At 33.3% G+C, this 19,778-nt stretch overlaps 1 protein-coding gene across 1 annotated transcript; it reads right to left on the bottom strand.

The window, feature by feature from the left end:
• Nucleotides 1-452: 452 nt before the first annotated feature.
• Nucleotides 453-14,485, bottom strand: LOC128214038 (uncharacterized). Its single transcript, XM_052920267.1, has 14 exons — nucleotides 14,440-14,485; nucleotides 13,724-13,778; nucleotides 12,214-12,484; nucleotides 11,423-11,776; nucleotides 9,407-9,494; nucleotides 9,088-9,179; nucleotides 8,276-8,422; nucleotides 6,804-6,919; nucleotides 4,315-4,441; nucleotides 3,945-4,003; nucleotides 3,659-3,773; nucleotides 3,326-3,440; nucleotides 2,876-2,991; nucleotides 453-2,323 (listed from the first exon to the last, which is right to left on the bottom strand). The coding sequence occupies exons 2-14, from the start codon at nucleotides 13,751-13,753 to the stop codon at nucleotides 1,968-1,970; spliced, it is 1,986 nt and encodes a 661-aa protein (XP_052776227.1). The 5' UTR covers nucleotides 13,754-13,778; nucleotides 14,440-14,485; the 3' UTR covers nucleotides 453-1,967.
• Nucleotides 14,486-19,778: the final 5,293 nt, after the last annotated feature.

Genomic DNA, 19,778 nt, shown 5'->3' with positions numbered 1-19,778 from the left:
AAGTTGTATCCCGTGTATCGGTTCTTTACACCGAGCACGTTAAAGAACCAAGAGGTCTCTTCTCAAAGAGCTAGGCTATCGCACCCGGATCTCTTGTATCTAACTCTGTTTCTTCAAGTCTTCCAATGTCTGGATTTGACTGCGAATTGCTGTCACTTCTATCTCATGTCACTAATGACATTTAAACACAATTTAAGTCACGGCGGGGTCAAGCCATAATGCAGCCAATGGGCGCGGGAAGACCTTGATAAACTCAAATAAACAAACAAACTAATGAGGCCAAAACGTTTGGAATCGAGTTTAAAATAAGCAATAAAATATGAATGAAAGCATTTTTTTCTAAAGCTACAGAATTTGCAGAATTGTCTAAGAAGTTGGCAACACTGACTCTTCTCGGTATGGTTACAGTAGTTACAACCTTTGCTCTTCAATAACATCTAATTCAAACTAAATTAAGTGCCCATACACATTTAATGATGGCAAACATATATCAAAATACATTCAAGGTATAATATCAGCTTCATAAGCAAATCACACAACCAAAAGATCACAGGTAAGCTATCTTATATAATTACAACAAAAAATCTATCACTTATATAACACACACAACAATGTACCTTTGTACTTATACACATTTCTGTAATCTCCACACTTCTGAGCCATAGCTTAAAATAGGGAAAATGATTTGATCAAACATGTCTAACCTTTGCTTAAATGACATAGTAGGATATCTTAATAAACAACACTAAAGTTTAAATATTGCTATGATTATAATATAAAATTAAGCATGCATTGTATAAAATAAAGCTCAATAATTTAACCAATCTGCGTCTACAACGTTCACAACTTATGTGTAAAACTACAGAAACAAGCTCAGAAGGCAAACGATTAAACATAAAGCCCGTTTAATGGCACTGGGTAAACGCCAAAGACATAGAACATGACTTATTTATCACAATAAATAAAAACGTATAATGTTATATACATAATATGATAGTTTACCTATACTGGGGAAATACCTAATTCCGGACAGTGCCTTAATAACAGGACACCTCGTAGTAAAGCAATCACGCAAAATAATTTAAATAAAATATATTTTAAAGACTAAAAACATCAACAAAAACAACAAAACATATTAAAAATTCCTTCAATTGTATACATGTTGCAATTGCTAAAGGCATTTTAATCTTCAAGGTCGAAGCATTGAAAAATGCTTATTAAGTGTAAGTGGTTTGATTTTGTATCTGTTAGTAAACATATGATAATGAAATTTACACAAGGTTCCATTTGTTGTTTAATAATTCTACATAGAAAACAATCCCTTTAAACTAAAAGTCTTCGAACAGTTAAGCACTTATTTGAACCATGGAGTAAGAATTCTAAAACTGTACAAATGTGAAATAAGAACCAAAAATAGTTTTAGATAAAATTCGTGCTGTTTAACTACCAACCTAAATAGCTATTCTCCCAAAACTTTGGTGTCCAGAAAAAGGCCTTTGCCCAGTATATAACATTGTGACAAATATTCACACTGCATTACACGAGATCCAAAACGAATGTGACTAGGACCAACAGACAAATTGACCAGAAAGTTTACGATAATCCATGTCCTATTTTAAAGAAATCTTGAAAATGATTGTAATATTCATTAAAAACGTATCTAAAGAAGACAAAGGATCCTTGGTGATGGAAGTGAAAACATTTATGAAAAGGAAGTGCATGATTTTTACGAATACGTTTTGCATATAATATGCATAAACTAAACAAAGTTAAATGTTTTTCTTAATGGCTGAACAATTTAAAAATGTTGAATTTTATTTATAACAATGATATGAATTTGTTCACCTGATTGTTTTATTCAATATTTGTTCGTTACAAAACACTCCTTCGTAGTAAAAAAAAACAAGTTTGAGCATATAAAATTATATTCGATATGATAACTTTTTGTAACCTATAGAATTTTAATGCTACAACAAACTTTCCCTTTCAGACGCTTCTGTGTCTGTCTCACGCTCGGAGGCCTGCCTGAGCTCGTTTACATCAGCACTATTAATGTGCTTCCTACGAGCCTGTTCTCGATTCGGACTAGTGCGCAATTCATTCACTATTTCAGAGCATGTTCCTTTGGTACAAAATGGCACCTGAGCATTTTTATTGGTATACGACGTCTCCTTCGTATCATCGACTATGCTGTTTGGACACTGTGTTACTTGACTATGGGTTCTCAGAACAGAATTAGGGGGCAAAGGGTTGTTCTTTGACGAAAGTATTTTTGCTGGGATTTTGCCTTCAAATACGGGCCCTTGAACAGCTGTTTCATCCTCTGAAATACAAATAAAACAATCTAGGGATACTCTAACACATGTCTGAGTTATTATTCACTTTACGATAAAGTATAGTATTAAAATAATACCATATAAACTAAAGGGACAAGCCCAGTAACCAAACATTGAATAACGACCCTGTTAAAAGGCACAAGATTTGGGCCTAACATACACCGAACGAAGGACACACAACGCACGGACAGCACGGACAGAATACACATCTATCAAAACATGTTGGGTCACCGCCTTTGAACGGTCAGCGAAACAAACATATAAGTTTGTAAATTTTGAATCTGTCTTAATATCTTATGGCGTAAAATTAATATAATGTTTGGAATGACTGTTACTTTTACCCATTGTAGATTTTCGAATAAGTGTTTCTTTTTATGACCTGTTATTGAGATATTTACGGAATATACTTTTTGACACGATTTGAAACATGAACTCCGGCCTTCGAACAAATGTACAATACACATCATACATCTACCACGTGAAGCATTTCTTTTTCTTTGTAAAATGCCATTAATCAAACAAAAAAACACGTTACTTACTAAAAAGTTTTTCTTTCAGTTGTGAGTATAATTCTCTCTTCTCGGTTGCTAAAACAGCATCGACAAGTTTCTTAAATTGTTCGTATCTGTTTTCGCTCGTTATGTTTGCCCTCCAACTGAAATGTGTAAGTTAGATCTGAATTTTATTGTTACATTGTCCGCGACAGTCGTTTTTTCCCTCTTGATGAAGAGAACTCTGCCAATACTTTAGCCACGTTGACATGACTACATACCATTGTGTACACCTACCAAAGTTCATACGAGTACTTAAATCTTAAATTCACAGTTTAGGCACAGTTTACGCACGGTTTACGCAATCTTTCAAGTGTTTGAATAACGCCTCTGAGGACGAATATTATACGATAACGTCATAAACATTAAATCTAAATATTCAATTCAGAGAACGGTTTGCTCAACGTTGTGTTATTTTAAGGAACACCCTTTACATACACTTGGAGCGCTTTTACTGGGTCGAGGTCAGCCGAAAGTTCAAGGGCAGCTCTGAACGACATATTATCACCACACTGTTGCGCTATCAGTTGCAAGTTCTCATTGCAGAGACCATCTGAAAACAATGAATCATATCTGATTTAATTTGAACATATAAAACCATTCTTTAAAACTGTTTACATATTAGTTTATTAATTGGTAATTAGTAGCTTGCTACCGGTTTCAAGATAATTAAATTGAAAAGATATATACATTGACATATGTGCTGGCTTTGCCCAACATAAGAACATAGAAGGTTCATAGCTGTACTAAATAAAAATTCAACTTCTCAACCTTGTTCGTCACAACGGCATAATTCACAACCCTCATCTGTCAAAGGAATAACATCAGCAATACCACCGGGAGAATGACAGGGGCCGTTGTTCAAATCATCGTTTTCCATTCTTCTCTGAGATGAAAAAAGTGCAATTAGATTCATCAAAATAGTATTGCCTAATTTAAAAAAGTAATCAGACACTTTATTAGTCATCTAGCAAAGGTCAGGCATTCTACATGTTCAATATGTTTTTTAAGTATTCTTAAAGTTAACAACATCAAAACGAATCAAACGTAAGGTTACCTCAATGGTAACGGTAGTTGTGTCGCCAGACGTTTCTGGAGAACGATTTTCCTCATTTCCTGGAATGACATTTAATCATCTGTTGGTATTAATTTACTGTGAGTATCATACATATAGATAAGGTTCAATTGTTTGTTTGAGAGTGGTTCAAATCTAGATGAAAGGTACACTCGGTCTCCATGTATACTCCATATGTCGTAATAAAAGGAGGAGATGTTTTCGTTGAGAAAAACAATTGTGTGTTTTTAAGTGAAGCATTGGAAAATTAGTTCGTTTTGAATGATATTCGTATTTTCTGTTATCTTGTCTTTCGAAAAATTTGGAAATCTTTAACAAAATGCTAGTTATTGTATGTAAATTTAACCTGTACCTAACAGCAAAGGTGATTCGGAATCGCTTTGATGTTCGATTTCCCGACCGTTTCTTTGAAATGTATGGTCGGGTGAATTGGAGAAACTTGTTTCCTCGATTTCTTTTGGTGAAGTTTCTGTAGGCTCCTTTTACAATGGAAATTATGTAAACATAAATACTTCTATAATAAATTAGTTGTTTGCTTGCTTCACAAGAGAAAGTTTAAAACATTAATGCAATTCACCATACACATAGACTAAACAAGAGATGTCAAAGAAACGTGAAAAATGTCCCCGGATGACCTCGTTGGACCGAGGGCCATTAGTATCATAGCCTGTACTTACAAATAGCCTTCAGTATCTAACATATTTTGAAGGTGACCAATCCTACTTTCCCATAAAGTTTGTAAATATTTATAAGTCAATAAGGGTCATAATTTGTATAAAGATTATATAAAGATTACAAGTAAAACTTGCAATTATTCGTTTTTAGTATCGTATAAAAACATCATCAACTGGAAAATGTATTCAAATAAAAACACATAGCCTGAGTCAGTCTCATCAATCAAATAGTAAACATAAATCAAAACAATATTCAATATTTGGAAGTCTAGAAATTATGCAAAGATGCTATCAATTTGATTCGACATTTTAAATCCTAATTAAAATGATTTATAATTATCAAATCCGAACGAAATTTAATCCTATCAAACATAAATTATAAAAAATATAAACAAAATGACTCATTTACCTAACTTGTAGTTTCAATATTAATCCTAAAACTTCTGGACTTTTCCACAAAACAATTGTGTTTCAAAAAGTATCATTTTTAAGTATGAACAAATTTCCTATCGAAACAGCTAGATTAATTCCATGACCCAGCTTTAATATTTTTGATAAAGTTATCAACACAGTGTGCTAGCATTTGTGTTTTTATCAATTAATAACGTTCCAAAATACAGGGTGGTGACATTAAGCACACCATTCTTCAGGTAAAATGGTTACAATTAGTGAGTGCATTCTGACCGCAATATACACAAGTAAATAATAAACACAATGATTAGTGACCATGTAAAAACTAAATTTTGGGAACAACATCATGTTATAAACTCTTGAACAACACCATGCTTAACACTATTGAACACATAGGTTCTTTAGCCATCATATCAGCATTTAGACTTAAAGATGAATGTACTATAACATGATATTGCTTCTTGTTTCTCACTGACTTCAAAATCAATAGAGTCCATCTGCTGGTCATGACCAAACTGCCTACCAAGGTTGAGGTCCGGGCCTTGATCGTTCTTCAGCTAATGATCGAAAATGGTTTTTCAGCTTAAGGTTACCAAGACCTTGACATTTGAACCATTTATCTAAAAACTAGTTGATCTGTTGGTCATGACCAAGCTGCCTACCAAGTTTGAGTTTATTCTTCCTAGGCGTTCTTCAGTTATACACCAGAAACATATTTTTGACTTAAGGTCACAACGACCTTGTCCTATGACCTCAAAATCAATAAAAAAATTCTCTTGGTCATGACCAACCTGTCTACCAAGTTTGAGGTCCTTCTTCCTAAGCGTTCTTCAGTTATACACCAGAAACATATTTTCGACTGAAGGTCACTACGACCTTGAACTTTGACCTCAAAATCAATAAAATTAATCTCCTGGTCATGACCAACTTGTCTACCAAGTTTGAGGTCCCTAGGCTTAAGCGTTTTTCATATATTGAGCGGAAACCGATCTTTTTATGCCGCCCGACGGGGCCATAAATTTAATGGCCAAAAGTTGACAAAAATTATTCAGTGAATCTGGTATGTTAATGTTCACGTTATTAAAACTACATCAGATATTTAACACACTATATGAGCAGTGTTTTAATTCATCAACACTTTCCGAATAAGAACAAAGGCTGAAATGTTATCCTCACCGAATAAGTTCATAAGAAATGTTTTAGAACTGGTGAAAGGTTTATAAAAGCTTAAATGAGCTACTACCAGTGTATGAGAAGATTTTTCTTTTACATAGTAATTAGAATGTCCAAGAAAATATTACACAAGCCTTCAATAACTTTATCCCAAAGAATCTTTATATTTTAAAACTTCCATACATGGAATAAATAGAAGGTTCTAAACAAATCCTTATTAGCCATTCTAAAAACACCAGAGCGTTCGTAAGCGCTAAACCTTAAACTTGACCGAGCATGTTTCAATTAGTGCAAAATAAAACATATATAGCCGTATCGGAGGCCACTAACAATATTCGGGTTTACTTCAAAAATGTAATTATTTCTGTGTCCGTTGAATGTCACCCCTTTTTTGTATGCATACTCGTGTGCAATTTCCGAGGGGGTAGAGTGGACTCCAATCATAAAGAGTAATCGCTGTGGTACAAATGTTTGATTAGTATATCATGTATATTTTGATAAATTTCATTGCATTTAAAGACATTAGTTGAGCAGCACCATTTAAGAACTTTGCATACATGTAAACTTTAAAAAAAACACATACCGAACAAATCTGGACATTTGATTTCTTGCCTGTCACTTGTACATGATTTCCGGCTATATTGTTGGTATTCCTGCGTATAGTTGTTTTACTCCTGCTACACAATGTTATGTGAACCTCTGAAACGTAATAAAAAAAGACATGAATAATCATTGAAACATTTTGGAGTAGATTGCTTAAGCTTAAAATACACTTAAAAACGTACTTGAACTTTCTCTAAAACATTATTGTTTTCGTAGTCCAAAGTTTCGCCCATGACAGTATTGGTTTTCATGGTGTTTTTTAAATGTTTAAGGAAAAGCGTTTGGCATAACTCAACAAACTGTGCATTGGTCTAGAAACCAACACTTTAGTTTGTCTGATTATTTATAAATATTTTGTACGAAGACACTAAAACAATAAAGCAAAATCTTAAATGTGGTTTCAAAATCATAATTCAAACCCAAAGCATTGTTTGACAACATATTTCACCATCATATACACAGATAAAAAACAATAAATAAAAAAACTAGATGAGTTAAATTAATAGCAATGTATAACAAAACACAAGAATTCATATTGCAAAAAGTTCTTACGCGTACACATTTTTGGGGTAGGGGCGAACAATAAACGTTAAACAAGCATTCATAAATACGTTATATTTTATTTGTAGGTCCGTTTGAAATTTAAACATTCGCTTATCACGTTTAATATTCATAGAGACTCGAAATAAAAAATGCACATAGTATTGTCGTGGTTAAGGTTGGCCTTTTAGCAATATTGTAAAATCATATCTAAAAGATAACAATATACTACATATTATATACAGCTGCCTCTTTACTCTCAGATTTATAATGTTTGCCCACATTGCCTTTAAATTGTATATAGTAATACCCTGTTTTATTTATTACATGATTTTCTCATTTCATTTCATTAATTTGACCGTTTTATATGAATTGTATGCCTACTAAAAACAGTTACTTCCGGTATGAGGTTTTCAGAATATGGCGTTTTTGATGTTTATGGAGTTTAATAACATATAAGGAACATTGTTATTACTGAATACTGAAAATATGAAACTGTCTGTGACCAAATGAATGAAGGGTCACCTATAACAATTAATCGCTTATGAGTGTCCGCCTCGTGGGTTTTATCTTTAAAAATATGCACAAGCAAGTTGTGCAAAATGCTCCATATAGAGTAGTCTGAATAAAAAAAGCAAGAACATATTTCAATATATTCTTTATGTTTGTTTTCAACGACCATGTACTGTTATAATTAAGAAATATTACACACCACTGAGGGTCATATGGCATTATAAGGACCGGCCAGTAAGCCACTGACAGTGTATATGGACCGAGGCGTAAGTACAAAATTAAGAGGTATACGGACCGATGGACTTTATATTTAAACAAAGAAGGGACACATTCATTTAAGGTATAATATAAAGAGAAAGATGTGTTTAAAATAAATCGCTTGATACATTGAATACTCACCACTACATTTTGTAATTTTGCATGCACATATGACAACAAATATGAAGACCAATACGACGAATGTTGCAACAGCAATGACCATTGGAATACGAGGGTCTGTGCTAAAGCTATCGTAGGTAACCTTCTCTTTTCTTTTAGTAAACAATTCTAAAATATAAAATAATTCAGTTTACAGTCATGAAATTGTTGAATTAATTTAATGCACAATTTAATTAATATTGTTAACAACCGAAAACGTGTTTTATAGTATGTTAAAACTTTGCTTTTAATTGAAATACCAAAAGTAAAAAAAACATGCCATTTTCACATTATATCGTAATAATTTAAGAAATTACAGAAGTGATAAGGTCCCCGAAAGGCAGAATGATAATTTATTGGAAAGGGTGTTCAATTTGAAGCACGTGTTTTAAGTTGTTGACATAACAATGAAAAGTAGTGTTTTTAAGTATACAAAGGGCCATAAATGTGATCATTTTTAGGTATAAGTAATATAACTGGAATGTCACAGTAATAATTATATTATTTTGACCAAAAGAAAAGTTTGAACTTAATGTCGTTTTAGGTTTTTAAGTTATTAATACAATTATAAATTGTTTACAAAGGGTCATAAATGTGACAATATTTATGCACACATTGCATAACTTGCCGAAAAAGATCGTATCATTACCGTCATGAAGTTTAAAAAAAAGGAATTATGAAGTTATAAACAAAAAACATAATGAATATGAAAGGGTGATTACTATAGGGCACCGGCTTTTTTTTGCGGGACCCTAATTAAATCAACCACAATGGGTAATGTAGGTTATACTGACCTTTTACGGTTTCTGTAGTTGGTAATATGCTAACATGGGTTTTTGTTTTTTCTAACCTCGGTTGAGACGTCAATGTCGTAGGTGGACTTTTGCTTAAAAATGAACTCACGAAGTTTATTGATGCCTTTTATTTAAGCAAGTTATATGAAATGTCACAAATGTATCTGAAGATGCAATCCCAATAAAATCAGATTCAAATACTAATAACTTCTATATTTCTTATGTCCGTGAACTACAATGAATGTCAAATGCATCAGGAACGATGTGAGGATATTTGAAAAAAATGTTAGCAAATAAAAGGTTCTTTAAAGGGTCTTACGTGGTTTGAACAAATTTGTCAAGAACACAGTCATCCGATTGCTCTGTCCTGTGCATTCCAGAAGGGCACCTGTCGCCACATGTGTAATCTTTGGAAAGTAAATTATAGAATTATAGAAAATAATGCTGAGGAATGTGTAATTCATAGTAGATAAATTATTTAGAAAATGCGACAATTTTTAAACCATGGCAAATTGTTGTGAAGATTTTTTTTAAGTTATATAAAACTATTGGAAAGAAACAAAAGAAACATGGGCTCTAGTCAATGGAATGATCTTTACAACATTTATTAAAAATGTGTTACATACATGTTAGAACATTGAAAAAAACAAAACAAAACAAAAAAGACAATGCGATATATATGAACAGTAAGATATTGAAAACATGCAAATACGTAACATATTAAACGTAAAATAAAGAACACATACCAAAGAGTAAATTGTGAAAATGAAAATGAAGAAAAATGACAAATATGTTTTCTAGAGAATGTCTGTATAGAAATAATGACAAATATGTAATATGCAGAATGTCAGTATGGAAAAAATGACAACTATGTTATCTGCAGAATGTCAGAATAGAAAAAATGATAAATATGCTATCTGCATAATGTCAGTTGAGAAAATGACAAATATGTTATCTGCAGAATGTCAGTTGAGAAAAAATGACAAATATGTAAACTACAGAATGTCAGTATAGAAAAAACTGAAATATGTTATATGCAGAATGTCAGTATAGAAAAGATGACAACTATGTAATCTGCAGAATGTCAGTTTAGAAGAAATGCCAAATATGAAATTTGAAGAATGTCAGTCTAGAAAGATGACAAATATGTTATTTGCAGAATGTCAGTATAGAAGAAATGCCAAATATGAAATTTGAAGAATGTCAGTCTAGAAAGATGACAAATATGTTATATGCAGAATATCAGTATAAAAAAACTGACAAATATGTTATCTGCAGAATGTCAGTTTAGAAGTAATGCCAAATATGTAAACTACAGAATGTCAGTATAGAAAAAAAAGATTAATATGTTATATACAAAATGTCAGTATAGAACAAATTAAGAATATGTAATATGCAGTATGTCAGTTTAAAAAAATGAAATATTTGTTATCTGAAGAATGTCAGTATAGAAGAAATGACAAAGATGTAATCTGCAGAACGTCAGTTTAGAAAAAAATGACAGGTATGTAATTTGCAGAATGTCAGTATAGAAAAAATGAAAAATATGTAATATGCAGTATATCAGTATAGAAAAATGAAACATTTGTAATCTGCAGAAGAAAGAAAAAGTCTACAAAGCATGAGACGCATTTAAATTTATTGTTAGTAAAATGTATTGACTATGAAAACAATGTAGACCACGACAATTGAGACACATGGCATATTAGTAATTGATCAAAGTAATCTTTATGAAGTGAGAAGAATGGAGAGGGAACATATAGGTCAAGAATAATTGGTTAGCTTTCAGCCGTCATGCAATTGTTTGTTCTTTGAAAGTTATACAACATATCGAGAAACACTTTTTGAGCTTACTGAGGGGTGAAGAACTCATGTTCTCTATTCATTCAGAGCCTATCAACGAAATTCCCAATAAACAAATACTAGCAGAAACAAATACAACAACTGAGAAACTTACATGTCAAATCCAAGGCGAAACGCTCCAAGAAAATTCATTTAACCGTGTTATGTCATTTTTCGTTTACACATGAAGTTATTGATTATATAGTATCTAAACCTGTGTTGTAACAAAAAGTATCCACCGCGTTTAAAATATGAATGCTTTATTCTTGTTTTTCTGTTGCAAATATTTTCGTTCGGTTTTACTTTAGATTTTGTCTTCCAGTCGGCATGTGCAAACGATTTCATACTCAAATGTACTTTTACATATACAAATCTACAATAAGGAAAATGTCTACTGCTCATGCATACCGGAAGACAAAAGAGCAAGAACTTCGGATTAGTAATACCAATTATGATAAGTCAAGAAAAACAGGTAAAATATTGTAATATTTACTTAAAAGCAGCTCCTGGTTTAGTTGTGGACAAGGTTTAAAGACACAAAACTCGTCACTGTAGAAGCATTTCGTTTTCACGTTCTCATTTTCCGGCGCATAACCGTTCCTGGCGTCACACCGGCAATACCCGTCGGAGTCCTTACGTTCACGCCAAGGAATGCCGCAGTCAATTTTATTGTCTTCAGGGATACATTTGTTGAATTTCTGCTGATAGCACCGGGCGTATGAGGCAGAAGACTTTCCAACTTGGCTGTTGTAAAACCTAGGGTTCGTGCAGGGAACGCAGTTGATTAGAGCGTTTCTAGGTGACCGTACTAAGTCGTCAAAGGGAAATGTAACAAATGGCTCTTCCCCTATAACACAAGAAAGACTGATTAGTGAAATGGATGTTAACACATGCAGTCAGAATTTAAGCTGTATTTCTCAATGCATGGAGAACTATCTGTCCACGGTGTTATTCTATTCCGTGGTGAACGTTGTATTCTCAATCGGATTCATACACATATTGGTAAACAAGAAAGTATTCAACGGGAAAGTATCAAACAAGTTTGTTTAAACCATAAACGTTTGTATCGTTTTTCAAGAAAATGGGACTTACTCACATCATCAGCAAAATATATCCCGCTTTATGCCTGTCACGGAAAGTACATACAAGTTGAAAGAAATACTTGTGTTTTACAACTAAATAAGGCCTAGGATCAATATTACAGATCAACTCAAGACTTATTCATAGTCACTCGATTTCAAATCATCTAAAAGGTGAGACATTATCTGAAAAGTTTTACATTACCTGCATTGCAAGACCTCTCCGGCGCACATGCCTCAATATATTCAGTTTTGTTGCGTTTAAATTCATAATTTTGAAAGTCCTGTGCACAGTGGTAGACCTTTCCCTCGGCGCACCCCATCCGCTGCCCCGCGCACTGCCAATCGCACGTACTATTGTCGCCATCACATTGAAACGACCAGTTTGGAATGTTTTCTATAAATGCGCATGTCGGTATGCATCGGTCTTCCACACTTCGGAAATAAAAGTCTCTTTGAGATATTACCATAGGAAGCTGGAAGAATTAGAAATAAAATATTAAACAATCTCTTTAAAATATAAGTGTTTGCATGTTTTTATCATTTCATGTTGCCTATTAATATAATATTGTACTTACGTTTAAGTGTATGCATGGCGCGTGTTACACAAGGGTTATATTTAATATAACATTTTAGACTGCAGGTAAAAGCCCAGTAGCCAAACCATTAACCAAACTCCTTTTAAGAAGCACAAGTTTAATGCCTAAGTGCGTTTATTTGCTTGAGCCGACATACAAAATGCGCTCTTAAAATATAACCTACATTTTAAGCAATGAAATTGCAGACAGGCAATCCTTAAATTCTAGACATAATCATTAAGAAATTCACCTGTTGTGGGTGTTTAAATATGCGCCTACTGCCTATCATCCGATACACACTCCCGACGTCAGATTTTGCATTGCAAATAAGATTGTATTTCAAGTCAGTTAGATAACCTAATGTAAAATATTAATGATTAAGAAGGGCTCGTTCGCTACGCTCGACACTCCGCCAGTTATTATTCATAATGAATTTACTTCATGTCGTCTAACTATTACTTTCTCTATTCGTTGAGTACTAAACAGCTGCATGATCAGTTCATGTATATTAGTTTTTCTTTATTCTCTATTGTTTTTAAGTTGATGCTTGCTCTGATGACCATTAAATCTTAAATTTGTAATGATTGATAATTTTGAGACAAACATTATGAGGTTATGCGAATATAAACTAGTTTAAACCGCTAGTACACTTGTGTTACAGTGAACTTGTTTTGACGCGTGTGTGGTCCATGTTTGTATGTCTCGTTAATCTCGTTTGACCCTTACCTTGTGCCTCTGAACAAGCTTAATATTTGTATGTCTTACTTCTGGGCCGTTCCCTGCACTTTTCTTTGTATTATTACTATTAATTATTATTATTATTATTATTATTATTATCATTATTATTATTATGATGATGATGATGATGATGATGATGATGATGATGACGATGATGGTGATGATGATTATTATTTTTTATTATTATTATTATTAGTAGTAGTAGTACTAGTTGCAGCAGCAGCAGCACTAGTAGTAGTAGTAGTAGTAGTAGTAGTAGTAGTAGTAGTAGTAGTAGTAGCAGCAGCAGCAGCAGCAGCAGCAGTAGCAGTAGCAGTAGCAGTAGTAGTTTACTGATGCACCAGTAAATATATTTATAAACATGTTGTTGCTCTTTACAAGTAAAGTTTATATACTTACAAAAAACAAGGCCAGCTTAACGTTTAACATATTCTGTGATGTACATAGCTTCCTCCTGAAACAAAGTATATACAACATCAATAAAAGTTAAAATGCTTAAAATATTTTTAACAATTATTACAGTATAGTATTATTGTACGAGTATGCATCGAAAAAGGCATGCTGATCGTATCGTATTGTATCGGGATTAGTCAATGTTTGGGATCCCAGTTGCAAAATACCTGCTTTAGTCTAAATATGATCCTATAACCTACTTGTTATTTCCTCTTGAAGTATTTACCAAATATGTCCACAAAATACCAACGCAAAGCGAATTACAAAACTGGTAAACGTATGCTACAAGTATGCATACTCTATATGCTTAAAAAAAAATATAAGGTATAGATTTTAGAAAGAAATAATTACATGTATACTTAGATGCAAAATCATACTGTGGAAAGATGCTGTAATTATTAAAGTCTTGCTTCGCATCTAATTCCTGTCATAGATAAGAATTTTTTTCGTTCGATTGGTTTATTAAATAGAAAACATGCCTTTCAAATTCTCAAACTCTCCTTATATTTCACGAAAAAAACACGACTTTCGATTTGACAAAAAGAAACAACCCTTGAACACTATTTTTATTCAACATTTTAATAAATTTAACTTTTCACTATCGTAAATAACTCCTTATATATTATGAAATTTAATTTTTGTATAAAATTAAGTTAAGTTACCGCTCCACTGTAAATATTGCGAACACTTCTAAAACATGTTTTTTTAATGACATCATAACCATGTAAGGAAATACCCTTTTATTGAATCAGTTATTAAATTTGCAAAAAAGGTTACAAACAACCCATATTTCAGAACGTTTCGTCGACGAAAAACGATAACATAGGTTTATAACATTCATATTCAAAATCAATATACTAAATAACGTTCAACAAATTAAACTTAATTAATGAAAACCTGATAAATTATACCACAGTCACAGCCACGCTACGAGTAGGCAAACATATACGAGTAGGTTTACAGTCGAAATTTTGCAAAAACGCACCAGTTGAGGTCCCTACGGACATGGTGGTCTATTGCGAGCATCGGTTGGAATTTTGAATCCGTAGAGGACTCGGGGACTTGGCGAAATTGTTGCCAAGCTCCCGTGTTCTCGCCCAGCTCGTAGAAATTTCGAAGCCAGAAGCAGCTTGCAAGGCCCCGGTAGAGCTCGTACGTGCATCGCACGATGTCCGTTAGGATTTTGAACAAGACTTTGCAGGTGCTCGCACAATCATTGAAAGTATGTTGCACGTACGTTGTCTTTTAAGCTGATTAGCTAGAAATGAAAGAAAATCAGATATATATTGTCGATCGGACACATAGCGGCACCATTAAGGGCACCGTACGATAGCCGTTTGAACACATATGCATCGTACGAGGTATTTAATTTAAGTTTGGCTCACTACATTCTATGAGAACATTTACTATGAGTCCGTTTTTAACATCTGTCGACCAACTGTTAGTGAGGAAAATGACTGTCAGCTACGATTTACAATCACTATGTGCATTCTAATCTTAGGCGAAAATTGACTTACACTGGTGGCTATTGCACACTAACACACTATGACACACTGCTTTTGAATTAATAAGGCCATTTGATATAAATGATATATGTGCATTAATATGAATTAATCATTTCTTTTCTAATATTCATTCCTGATATTTTAGTATTTGGTCATACAAGCGCATATACACTCAAGAATACCACCATCGAACTTTTTACAAAACGTTCATGTTACTGTTGACTACAGCATATACATAACCTTACTTAGACGTTACGTGGGAAGAAATTTGCCTTTCATCAGTTCCAGTGTGTGTATACCACGTGATAAATTGCGCCATAAATGCTACGTCGGAAGGCAACATTCTGCTTCGAATGTATACTTTAAACAAAGATAACTTTTCTTTTACAACACCATTTTAAATGAAACATCGGGGAATAACAAAACAATCTCGAACGAACAAAAATGTGTTTGATGCAGTAACCATACAAATCATACATGTTCTATCGACAAGTTAAAGTGTATTTCCATTCCATTCATTGTCAAGAGCTGAGGTTTAAGACATAAGCGAATAATAACCAAATATGTCTTTTAGAATGCAAATGGCCTAAAAAAAAACGCCGTTATTGGGTGAGTGGCCGTTTGTTTGCGACAATGGAACATTTGATTTTGAACCAAATATATTACATTAAATACACCATCAGCTAATGCAAATAAACGTTTTCAAAAAAAGCACCAAGAAAATATCATTTTTTTAGTAAAATGTTTTTATCAATAAATGTCAGCAACATTTGTTTGGTTTGTTTGTAAACTTGAATAGAATGCTTGTACAAGGGAAAACTTAGCCGAAGTAATAGTTTTAGCCGCCTCGAGTTATTTCATTTAAAATCTGTTTAGGTTTCGCCCCAAAACAAAAGTGGGTTAGAAAGTCATAAAGTTTCGCAGCCAATTGTATTAGACATTTATAGATTGTTCTCAAAATCACTTAAGGCTATGTTGCACATTTAAATTATTTGATTGGTTAAGAGTATATTATAATTGGATGAATATCGACCAATCAATTAAAATTTTGGCTAACTTTGTCAAACCAAATAATTAACGGTTGTAGTATTGATTGATAAATATGTATCACTCTGTAACTAGGAACAAATCAGATCATTTAAATGCACAAACTGGCGTTAGGATAACACGTCGATACCATATTAATGTTTTATTCAATTTGCTGCAGAAACACTGCTGCACGTTAAAGAACTAGGGTAGCTCTAACCAGGGTAACAGTCTGTTTAATACATGAAATTCTGAAAAAAATCAACCTATGGCAAACAAGTGGCCAGTTACCTTTAACCCTTCAAAGACAGAATCTCGTCTTATCTCACGTTCACACAACAAACCCATTCATCCACAAAGTCATATAAACAAGGCAATCATACAAGAAATAGAAAACCACAAACATTTAGGTGTCATCGTCTGGTACTTGGCACGAACAAATTACCATTTAAAAAGCGAAGGCATGGAAAAGCATTAACTCCGTGAATTTAAGTTCACTCTAGACCGACATTCCCTTGACATTATGTACAAGATGACCTCAAACGTATTCAATTTCTATTGCTAATAGTATTGCTCATCCCGATTTTAATAGTGATTTTTAAAGAAAATTCGTAAAATTAAAAATAAAATCAGCAGGTAGTTGGGCAGATAGACTCAATGAATTACTTGGATTTTATTTTTGGATTTTATTTAAACCGTGAATATAAATGCAATATTTTGAAGAGCACTTGCCTTCTAGTTTTTGAAGATGAATAACTGAAACAAAATATAGGGTTGAATATAGCATCCTTACATAGCTAAGCTTTCAGTCCTTTGATTTCATGAAGATTTTGCTAATTCATGTTATCTTTAAAACCTTTTTTGGCGAACACGTTTTTGGCTGACTCGAAGTGTTATGGCATGCGACTTCATTTTCTTCAAATATATTATATTTTCAAATCATTTGGAAGGAAAGATTAGCTGATACATGTCGCTATTAATTTTAATAATGTTTTCCTTATTTGTTCCCAGTTTTAGTACAATGATGCTTTTTATTATGAAACTGTATGATCACACGGTTTTAAACCTTTTATTTGATAAGGCAGACTGTTTGTAATGTTTAAAGTTTCAAACAATGACTGCATCGTATCTTTGAAAAGTTTTTGCATTAGGTGCTCTGAATTGTATTCCTCCGTCTGTAGATAGAGTTGGGATGTCTAATCATAGAAGTACTTGGGGTTTACCTATAAGTTTATTATTATTTGTTTTATTGTTTAGTTTCCTCAAGTTAATGCATACTTTGATAAGATTTACCTTTTGCGTTTTATCTTTATTAAGGATTGTTGGGATAAGAGTAAGGTTTGTGCACATAAACTGGTTTAAACCCCCAGTAAATTTACATTTTACTGACCGTTCCAAGGCGGTACCTAACAATTCTTGATAAACATACCTAGTTTTTAGCTCACCTGAGCACGAAGTGCTCAAGGTGAGCTATTGTGATCGCCCTGTGTCCGTCGTCCGTCGTCGTCCGTCGTCAACAATTTGACTGTTAACACTAGAGGTCACAATTTGGGCACTATCTTAATGAAACTTGTCAGAATGTTACCCTCAATAAAATATTGGATGAGTTCGATATTGGGTCATCTGGGGTTAAAAACTAGGTCACCAGGTCAAATTAAAGGAAAAGCTTGTTAACACTTTAGAGGTCACATTTATGACTATATCGTCATGAAAGTTAGTCAGAATGTTTATATTAATAATCTTTAAGTCAAGTTTAAATATGGGTTATGTGCGGTCAAAAACTAGGTCACCAGATCAAATCATAAGAAGAGCTTATTAGCACTCTAGAGTTCACATCTATGACTGTATGTTCGTGAAATTTAGTCAGAATGTTTATATTGTTAAAGCTCTAGAGGTCACATTTATAAACGTTTCTATATGAAAGTTGGTCAGAATGTTTACATTAATTATCTCTAAGTCGAGTTTAAAACTGGGTCATGTGCGGTCAAAAACTAGGTCAAAAGGTCAAATTATAGGAAAAGCTTGTTAGCACTTTAGAGGTCACATTTATGACTGTATCAACGGGAACATTGGTCAGATTGTTTATATTGATTACCTCTAGGCCAAGTCTGAATCTGGGCAATGTGCAGTCAAAAACTAGGTCACCAGGTCAAATTTAAGAAAAAGCTTGTTAACACTCTAGAGGTCACATTTATAACTGTATCTTAATGACAGTTGATCAGAATGTTTAAATAAGAAATATTTAAGTCAAGTTTAAATCTAGGTCAATTGTGGTCAAAAACTAGGTCATAAGGTCAAATCATAGGAAAAGCTTGTTAGCACTCTAGAGGTGACATTTATGACTGTATGTTCATGAACCTTACTCAGAATGTTTATATTGGTTAGCTCTAGGCCAAGTTTGAATCTGGGTCATGTGCTGTCAAAAACTAGGTCAACAGGTCAAATAATAGGAAAAGTATTTTAACACTCTAGAGGCCACAATTATGACCATATGTTCATGGAACTTGATCAGAATGTTATTGTTGATGTTCTTTATTGGATCAGGTGAGCGATTCAGGGCCTTTAGGGCCCTCTTGTTTACATATAGTATGTATGCACTGTGCTGTTTGTGGAGTTTTATGCTGTTCTTCCATGTTACTTCTTTGTGATTTTATGTTCTATGTCTTTGGCGTTTACCCAGTGCCATTAAACCGGGGTTTTGTTTAAACTCTTTGCTACTGAGCTTGTTTCTGTAGCTTTTCGCATAAATTATATTAAAGGGGCTGTACTCCGTATGATAAATTGCGGAAGAAAAGGAAATTGTCAAAACTGACATAAACTTGGCATCGATGTGTACAATGTATTGAAACTTACTAACTGAAGTACCACATAGTTTACAATTTATTTAAGTTTAGTAGTTATTTCGTATTTTTCCATTAAAAACGATGACTGGGTATGTCTACCAGGTATAATTCATTTCTTATGCGTGATTGGGTAGTCGGTGTTATCACGTGATATTACCGAGGTAGGTGTATAGCTTAATTATGTCAATTAGAGTAAGCCTTCATAGCTCAGTGGATACGTCGCTGGACTGCAATTTTGGCGACACTGGTTCGAACCCAGTCTCCGACACAATTTTTGTTTACATTTTGGTACTTTTTTTACAATTATGATATCAAAGCGTAACACATTCTATTAGATAATTGTCCTTAGATTCGTTACTCAAAACTTTATTTCGTGCCAATCTGGTGTACAGTCCCTTTAAAGCATCTCGTATAATAATAACTGGAGCGACTCGGCCCGCATCATTTGAAGATCTATATACTGAATCATACATTGAGCAACTTAAATCGAGACGTCCCATTAACAAAATGCATATTTTAAGAATCCATCCTATCTATCTAGTTTAATGCCTTCATCAGTTTCAGAAACTACGCCTTGAGTCTCAGAAACTCTTCGCAGTTACGGAAATTCCATTGCAAATCGCACTT

The sequence above is a fragment of the Mya arenaria genome, chromosome 13 (genome assembly GCF_026914265.1).
Source record: "Mya arenaria isolate MELC-2E11 chromosome 13, ASM2691426v1".
NCBI classification, from domain to species: Eukaryota; Metazoa; Mollusca; class Bivalvia; order Myida; family Myidae; genus Mya; species Mya arenaria.
This window is presented reverse-complemented; position numbering and strand designations above follow the sequence as displayed.